The sequence below is a fragment of the Leptonychotes weddellii genome, chromosome 11, assembly GCF_054177405.1.
Source record: "Leptonychotes weddellii isolate Sample4059 chromosome 11, ASM5417740v2, whole genome shotgun sequence".
NCBI lineage: Eukaryota > Metazoa > Chordata > Mammalia > Carnivora > Phocidae > Leptonychotes > Leptonychotes weddellii.
Genome location: NC_138379.1, coordinates 39,815,523 through 39,824,823, shown reverse-complemented (window position 1 = coordinate 39,824,823; position 9,301 = coordinate 39,815,523). Strand labels below are relative to the sequence as shown.

General features: G+C 49.9%; 1 protein-coding gene across 15 annotated transcripts in view; it reads left to right on the top strand.

The window, feature by feature from the left end:
* MICAL2 (microtubule associated monooxygenase, calponin and LIM domain containing 2) overlaps positions 1 to 9,301 on the top strand; it is a 213,540-nt gene that overhangs the window by 103,381 nt on the left and 100,858 nt on the right. For all 15 annotated transcript variants that reach the window (XM_081798584.1, XM_081798589.1, XM_081798587.1 and 12 more), the window contains one exon: positions 7,449 to 7,517. In XM_081798584.1, coding sequence (XP_081654710.1) covers positions 7,449 to 7,517 — 69 coding nt within the window. The remainder of the gene's footprint in view (positions 1 to 7,448; positions 7,518 to 9,301) is intronic.

The window sequence follows — 9,301 nt, the reverse complement described above, 5'->3', positions numbered from 1 at the left end:
GAAAACCCCAAGTAGGCTTCACACTGACTGTGGAACCCGACACGGGGCTTAATCTCACCACCCTGCGATCATGACCTGAGCCAAAATCAAGAATCGGACGCTTAACTGACTGAGCCACCCAGTCGCCCATTTTTTGTTTGTTTCTGATGAGAGTAGCAAATACACAGAGGTGAATAAGGTATGCCTTTGAGCAGCTTAGAGCTGAAAGAGGTTCCCAGACTTTCCGGACTTAACAGCACCCTTAGTGTCTCAGTGATTTTTATCACAGTGCCCCCCTAGGGCAAAAGAAATACCTAAAAGTTCTGTTTACTAAGTAGTTGAGTCCAAATAACTTGGTAGGGGTATTTTACAAGGTGTACAACAGACTTCACCACGTTTCCCTGGAGAATTTAAAGTATCGCACAGCGGCTCCTCTGCAAGCTCACTGTGGGGGTCCGTGGGGTGCCTTGGTACACAGTTTAGGAACTGAGAGGCTAATGAGGCATTGTAATTTCATGTGAATGGTGGCATGTCTGTGGTAGGTATGTTGCAAGTTATCTTACGTAATGTGCTTATTTTACAGATCAAAAAAATAGAGGCGCAGAGACATGAGGTGGCAAGTCCTCATACAAAGCTTGCCTCTCTCCACAGGGCAGCAGGCCTGTGTGTGTGTGTCTCAGACTCTCTAGGAGGCCGACAGTCTCCTATGTGTGGTCAGTCACGCCTGGTCCTGCCAGCCCCTCTGCCCAGGGTGGGGCTGGGGCCACGTAGCCTCCTGTCTTTCCCTTGGCTGTGTGAGCAGTGGTTGCTTCTTCCACTGAGGTCTGCGCTCCCTGGAGCGTTGTAGCCTTTGGGCTAACTCCAGGAGCAGGCACGCCCTGTCTATAGGAGGGACCGGGCCAGCAAGGCCAGGGCCAGGGGAGGAGGGTGTGCAGGTCTGCGGGGGTTTTCAGCAGAGCGGCGAAGGGGCTGAGCTGCACCCAGCCGCTCTGTCCCCCTCTGCTTCCCAGGCTGCCCCGTTCAGAGGCTCTATGGGAGGGCTGCGTGGCCTACCACATGTCCCACTGAGTGGAAGTCATCTTCTGGAGCCAAGTCACAGGCTCGTTCCACCCCAGCCCAGCTTTTGTCCCTCTAAGCATCCCCACTTCGGGCTTCCCCATCCAAGCAAGCCAGGGCAGCCTTTCTGGAAACAGTCTGAGCCAAACATTTAAGGCCTTTCTCCATCCACCTGCTTTCTCCCACCACTTAGCCCACAACTGGGAACTGGAGAGGAATGCTTAAACCTTTTACTCACCACACCTCTGTTTACAGAATGACGGAATTATAACAGTCTGGCCAACCCCAGGTCACATTCTGGGAATGGTCGGCAAGGCCAGCCAGACCCTCCAAGGGCTGATAGGTCCTCACTCCACTTCCCACTGGCTCTGCTAGAAAATGCAGGGGGCATGGGCAGGCTCTGTCTGGCCTAGCCCTGGCTGAGTTTGAACCATGTCCAGTTGCCCCCCAGGGTGTGCCTAGGGGCTGCCCATCCTGAGAGGATGCATCTGCGTTCAACCTCACCCCCTCTCCCCAGCCCTCTCTGACCCTCCCTGTGCCCTCACTAACTCTCAGAGGAGCGTCTTGACATGGGAATTGAGAAGCCCATGTTTGTTCACAACATGGCATCTTAATGTGGAGAGGGTCCGTTTTTCTATTGAGCCAGCCTTAAAAATCTCTCTCTCCTGGTTTTCACGGTTGGTGTTAAATTGTTGTCTCATCCCTAACCCCAGATAGCATCCAAATCCCAGCAAAACTGATCAGCTTCAGGCAAAATAGAAGACTTTTCCTCTACCAAGGGCCTTGTTTACTTTTAGAGAATGCAGCTTTCCCATCAATCTGCAGGTCTGCTCCTGAAGATCTGCCTCTGATCCTAAAAGCATTCGCACAAAAGCCTGTGACATGGGAAAATTGCTGGGGACTCCAGATCTCCTGTTACCATGGACCTCAGACGATATCTGAACATACCTACATGGTCTCTGTCCTCCCACGTGTCCCCTCCTAGACCTATGGCATGTGGGTCATGCCTGGATTTATGGCCCCTGCAGTCATCACAGACAGGACACTATGGACACACTCAGGGCACCTGATGTTTGTTTTCCCCAGTCTGAGCCCACTCCTTCAAGACAACACAACATAGAGGTGTCGCTTGTCTGTGAGAAGCCCATCCCAGGGGCCCGGGTGGTGGCCCCAGGGTGTTTATCCTCTCAGCTGGCTGATGGTGACGCAGGCTCCCCTCCAGCACTGTTCCTGGGACAGTGGAGTTCACAGAGCCTGGCTGGTGTGGGTGTCCGGTCTCAGCAGTCAGGGTGCCCGCCCAGCTCTCCACTCCTCACCCCTCCCACACGAACCCTTTCCAAAGAGCCAGGCGCATGAGGTAAGGAAGCCTTTCCTCCATCCAGACTGGCCCGGTGCCTATCTGATGCTGGGTTCTCCTCTCGGTGGTGGGGGTAGAGCAGAGAACAAGACAAGCAAGGACCCCACCCGAGGACGCTGCCCTTCTAGGAGGAATGTCTGAATTCCTCTCCCCTTGCCCAGCTGCTCTCACAGAACCCCCACCCAGCAGCCAGAGCTCCCCACTAGGTCTCTAGTGCTTCTCAGTTCACAGATGTGAAGGAAGTCCCTGAGAGTCGAGAGCACAGGGCCTCCAAGCTGCCCCTCTGGCCCCCATGGTTGGCAGGCTGGTCTCTCTTCTGTCCTCTGTGCCGCACAGCTGGCCATTCTGAGCTGACTTACACAATGGGAGTACATTAGAAGCCAGGCAGATGAATATGTATTTAGGTCTGCTGGGAATTTGGCACATGCTTGAGCCTCTCCGAAGGTGGTTCCTCTGCTTGTCTGCAAAGTGGTTGCAGTCACATCAACAATGCATTGCATCACGTCGCCGTGAAGAGTGCGTGAACAGATGCTTGCTGCAGGCCAAGTGGGAAGGGCTCCCCAGATGAGCGCGCCTGTCCCTTAGGAGTACCGATTCAATGCAGATGCCTGTTTCCTGAGAAAATGAGTCAAGCTAGTGGGATTGGACACTTGGTTCTCCACCGCAACCATGATCAGTGTGGCACCTTACGGCGTGCAAAGCAGGTTCATATATATCTCATTTGCTCCTTGTGTTCGCTTTGGAGGAAGGCTGGGCATGTGTTCTCAGCCCAGTTTTAAGGAGGGGAATGTTGGCTGTGGGGAGATTAAATCGCGATGTCCTGCCTGTAGGTGGAAAGTCAAAGTCGGAACTAGAATTCAGGTTTTCTAATTCTGTTAACTAGCATTAACCTAAGTCACAGTGTGTAACACGAATATAGCACCTTATAGGAAGTGTTTTATGTACATGACTTTGTTAATCCTTACAACAATTTGTGAGGTAGATAGGATATCTAGGTGAGGAAATAATAGATAAGGAAAATGCAGTCAGAGAAGTTAGGTGATTTTCCTAAGGTCACACAGCTGGGAAGTAAGTCATGTCAGAATTCGAACTCATGACTCCTTACTAGTCTGTTACTGAAGAAGAGAAGAGTTCCCTTGCCAGTGTCATTGGCCTAAATATCACCACTGCCTCCCTACTCAACCAGGCCGTTGCCTGCAATGGCCGGTCTCTCTTTCTATGCCCCAGATCCAAATTTCTCCAGGGTTAGGCTAAACTAGCTAGTTAAATATAAAGGTTGTTTCCTTTGGGCTAAAATCACAGGAAGTCGGGCTTTATGGGGACATGGTTATCTTGTACTGATCAAATAAATACTCAGATTAACAAATACTTTTTTTTTTTTTAAATGGAGATACCAGTTAGTTTAATAAATGCCGTGTGGGGGGGGGAAAAATGCTGTCTGGTGTATGGACTCTTTCAGATCATTGGGGAATCATGATAAGAAAGTGTTCTTAGGGGGAAAGGCAGGAAAAAATTAAGAGCAAAAGAAAGTGAGCTGTTTGTGTATTCTCATGCTCTCTCGCTCTCTCTTGCTGGACACCGTAAGTATTTTCTTCCTCCTTGTACTCCATTCTTTGTAGAGCAAAATAGAGTCCAAGGAGATGGGGCTACTAAGGCAACATTGGCTTGCAGATAGAGATATACAGATAAGAAAAAATTAGGTAAATCCCTAGGTTTGAGTTTTCTCTACCTTTCTGTTTTAACCTAACTCTTTAGTTGAGAATCAGCGCTTCCATGAGAAATGCATAAGGAAGAGTAGAGACCATTTGGGTATGTGTTGCCAACCTTTTCACATAGACTGCATTTTATTGTTTCTATGGGTCAGGCTGAATCAGAGGAGTGGAGGTTGCCCCACCTACTTCTTTTTTTCCCCCTGAAGGACCTGGGGTCTTCTCAGGTGCTGGGCACACTCCCTCCCAGGAGCACTTCTTGTGAGCCTGTGGCTAACCTACTGGGTTTGGACCTACTTGGCTCTGATGTTGGAACAGTCAAGTCCCAAGCTGTTGAATGCAAAAGAGAGAGTAAGAGGTGTTGCTCTTTGAGAGAAAAGCCAAGTCTTCATTTACGGTGGAAACAACCACAACAACAAAACAACAGAAACCCCTAAGATTATGCATGCAGCGTTCTTGTTGGGTAGGACATCCTGTACTTTCTCAGACCCCCGTCTCGGCCAGCAAGCTATTCACAGGCTGTGGAGCTGGGGACCCAGATGGCCTGCGCCTCTAAGACCCAACATTGTTGCAAATAAGGTCATCTATTTCTCTTGGTGTTTGCCCAAGCGTTTGGGTTGAAGTCATTTCCATTCACAGAATAATGATTTATTAGAAGCTGAGAAAAATGTTAAAGAGAGGGCAGGGCCCTTGGATCTGTTGTTTTGTGCTGCCTGAACAAGGAAAGGGTCAAATTTTTGAACAAAAATCAATGCCTAAACTATGGTGGATCTTGTCTTTAAAAATATCAAAGGTGCTGGTAAGTGTGGGAAGGGGGCAGGGATGATGGGAAAACAGAAGCAAGGGGAAGCAGGTGCTTTCTGCTGGGAGCAAGTGGGCACACAGTCATGTGTGCTGGGGGCTCTGAGTTCTTACTGCAGAACAGGTGAGAGGTAAAAGAATCTTCCTGCAGCGCAGCAAGGGTAGGAGAGGTGGGGCGGATTGGGCTGTACTCCTGGGTTCAAGGGGAGAGATGGTCAGTAGCCCTTCCCTCTGCCTGCTCAGTGGAACAAAGGCTGGGATGTAAGCTGGCCTGCTCTGGAGGGCCTGAGTGTGTAGGAGGCTTGGGGGTGGGGGTTCCATGGCCCTCAGGGGGCTGGCTGGCCATGTGGAGAAGGCCCCAGCTGGAGACCGGTGGTAGTAGGGTCCGGGTAGTCTTGCCATAAGCATCTTTGCCGCAAGCATTTTTGCTCTGTAACTAATCAGCCCTAAGGCAGTTGTGCTGTAAACAAGAAAAGCACAAGAAAAAATGATGGGCATTCATTAAAAAGGACATAATGAAACATGAAAAATAACAAAATTAAAAAGACTTTATTGTGAAATACAAAAGATTTGAATCCTTCAGAATAAGTAGTGTAGATTCATGGCAACACTGCAAACAGCTGGTTTCATTTCGCAGATTGTACCTAAGCACTTGCCTTCACGGTCTTTGGTTCATATTATTATACATTTTTTGCTCACTGATTCATCTCCATGTTCGACATTACACATTTTCTTTTTTCACTAAACTTTCTTCCTTCATTAAGAGAGGTATCCAGGGGCGCCTGCGTGGCTCAGTCGGTTAAGTGTCTGACTCTTGATTTCAGCTCAGATCATAATCTCAGCATCTTGAGATTAAGCCCCACTTTGGGCTCCATGCTGGGCGTGGAGCCTGCTTAAGTTTCTCTCTTCCTCTCCTTCTGCCCCCACTCTCTCTCTCTAAAAAAAAAAAAAAAGAGGGAGGTACCCATTTCTAAATACGAGGATGCATATTTGTGACTGAGCTTTATGTTGCATTGTGAACACCTTCTACCTATTGTTTCCACTTGGCATTTTGTCACGTGTCCGTCAATAGACATCCCAAAGTTCTATGGGAAATGTGGGTTCAAAACTCTGCACCACTGTATAGATCATCATGAGGGCTAAGATTTATATAATATAAAAACGGGAGCACTGTGCCAGAGGAGAAAGGAAACCAAGCTATCAATCACCTGATGAAACCAAACTGTTAGCCCATTATCTTTGTATCTGTTACGGCAAAATTGCTTTATATCCAATGAGTTACGTGGTAAAAACTCTCGTGGCAAAGGTGCTTGAAGCAAAGCTGTCTGCAGCAAAGATGCTCATGACAGAAATAATGGACATGGGTAGGTAGACAGGTCTAACCCCAGGGTCAGGATAGACTCACCTGGCAGGGCGCAGGGGAGGCACTGAGTCCAGCCCCCCGTCCCCAGCCTAGCCCACAGCCTCACTCCGTCTGTGCAGCCCCGCCCATCCTCCCGCAGGAGACAAGACTGACAATGTCTGTGCCCTTTGGTCCCTTGCAGGGTCGCTGCAGTGGGCTTATGTAGAGTGGGGTTCTCCAGACTTCAGTGTTCAGGTTCAGGCAGCAGAAAGTAGGCTGGAAGGGCTTACTGGTAGGGCATCCATGCAATTTATTGTCTAACTGGGATACTTTTGAGAATGGGAGGGAGCACTATAAATAATTCTGATGGGGAAACAATAAAACGGTCCTGGGGCACCTGGGTGGCTCAGTCGTTAAGCGTCTGCCTTCAGCTTGGGTCATGATCCCAGGGTCCTAGGATCTAGTCCCACATCGGGCTCCCTGCTCAGCGGGAAGCCTGCTTCTCCCCCTGCTTGTGTTCCCTCTTTCGCTGTGTCTCTGTCAAATAATAAAATCTTAAAAAAAAAAAACGGTCTTGGGAATACATTGCTGTATGATCACCGTAGTTTCCAGACCATATTTGATGCTCCCTTGAAGTTGATAAAATATCATTTACTGGCATTTGCAATGGTGACCGAATGGCAGGCGTAATTCGCCATCAAATCCCTGGACAGCTGCTCTGAGCCCCGAGAATCCCCACCTGTGAGGTGAGCAGTAGCACCTCCTTGCAGGAGGGGGGGGTCTCCTTATGGCAGCATGCCAAGGGGCATCAGCAGGCCGGGCTGTGACTGCTTGGAGCTCAGGGTCACATCGACCACAGAGACAGTCCCTGCCCCACCCGTGTCACGGGGATTCTTTGTGCTTTGGGATGTTTCAGAACGCTCTTTGGGGATGTGATTCCCACCCCTCTGACAGAACCCCTCCCCTCCCCCTCCTCCCCCCCCCCCACCGGTTCAGGAAGGCTCCCTCTTCTGAACAGAACTCTGTGATCGCATTTCACAGTACAGGGTGATGGGTGTCCGTCTGTCTCCTGGGATGGCACCTGTTGGCGGGCAGGGTGGCATCCCTGAAGGCTGGCGCAGGGCCTGCCCCATGCCTCAGGGCGGTTGGTGGAACCACAGACCTCGCTGGCCCTGAGCTCACCACGCTTTCTTGGCCGCTGCAGGTGGACACCCAGACTGAAGACAGCGACATGAACAAACGGAGGCGGAAAGGCTTCAACAACCTGGATGAGGTTCGTGCGCACGGTGTCCGTTTAAACAAAGGCTGGTTGCCTGATAGCCAGTGGCCACAGCGCTGGCCCTTCCTCCTTTCCTCTCTTGTGAGCCGCTTGGTTCCAAGCTTGGCTTGATGGAGAAACCACTGGGCTCTGGTCCTCTCTCCGCTGCTTCCTAGCCGTGTCACCTGGAGAAATGGAGCCTCCCAGGCTGTGGCTCACGTCTGTGAAAGGCATGTGTAGGCAACTTTTTGCAGGATTTTTAAAGATTAAATAGGAGGACGTATATAATGTGCCGAGTATTCCATCAGGCACCCATGCTAATCCCCACAGCATCACTATTAGCGGAGAGTAGTAACCGGGCATCGGCAGCCCCTCCTGTCCCCTAGGCCTAGTTTCTACCTTTCGTTTTCTGCACTTGTCTTTTAGGCAAATGGCCTGGTGCCCACAGGTGCCACCTTCTGGTGAAAGCGGAAAATTACAGGCTACTTAGTCAAAATGAAGCCCCAATCTCTCTCGGACACGGGGTCTCAAAACAGTGACCTTTGTTACAAATAGAGCTACAAGGCCCAACCTGGGTGGGTGGGGAAGCTGCCTGTTGTTTACCCCATTTTCTGGAAGGGGCAAAGGGGTGCTCTGATAATGGAACCCTGGAGTTCAGTTCACGTCTTAAAATGTGCACAAACACATTTTATCTGATGAGTTCAAATCACCTTTGTCCAAAGCTTTTCTAGAACTTCTTTGATCCCTTCAAGAGCAGTTGCTTCTCCATCTCTTGGTGCTAGTGTGAGCAAGAAGCCAGTGAGTAGGGAGATAGTTGAAAGGAGCAAGCGGAGGCTGATGAACAGGGTGGGGGATACCTCCCACTTTCCCGGTTATGGGGTGTTGGCTCTCACTTTAAGTGCCTGTGCCTCCTCCCTAGAAGTTTCCCCATGTTGCAGGATGTCTCAGATAAAAACCTGCTCCTGCCTTTCATCTGTGGCTCCTTTGAGGGAGTGTTTGTGCTCTCTCTGTTGCTGGCAACACAGGAGTCAGAGTGTGGGAAGAAATCGGTTGCACCTGCCCCTTCTGAGATGTTTCTAGGCTGACCTGAGCCAGCTGTTTTACTAAAGTCAGGTTTCACTAAGCAATAATTTTTTCCAAATTCTTGCTACTCAAAGTGTGGGCCGGGAACCAGCAGCATCAGCATCACCTAGCAGCTTGTTAGAGATGCAGTGTCAGGCCCCCAGACTATGGACTAATCTGAATCTGCCTTTGAAAGAGCCTCTCAGTGATTCGTATCTGAGAAGCACTGGTCTGCATGACCCACTGTCCTGGCCGACTTTGGCCTTGTGTAACAGTGACCACTCCAGTAAACCTACCCTCTTCCACTCAAGCCTATATCGATATGCAGAGTTACATTCTGCACTTCGAAGTGGGGAGTGACACTTTGGTCTGTGTTTGTCCAACACTTGAGAGTGGCTATGCATACATGGTTTCCCCTGGGGCTGCGCCTCTTAGGGGTCTTTAAAAAAAAAATTCGGGGCGCCTGGGTGGCTCAGTTGGTTGGGCGACTGCCTTCGGCTCAGGTCATGATCCTGGAGTCCCAGGATCGAGCCCTGCATTGGGCTCCCTGCTCAGCGGGGAGTCTGCTTCTCCCTCTGACCCTCCCCCCTCTCATGTGCTCTCTCTCTCTCTCTCTCTCATTCTCTCTCTTTCAAATAAAAAAAAAAATCAGTTGACCGTAGTTTGCCTCTTCCCGTGACTTTTCTTTTTTTTTAAACTTTTTTTTTTTTTAATTTTTATTTATTTATTTTAGAGAG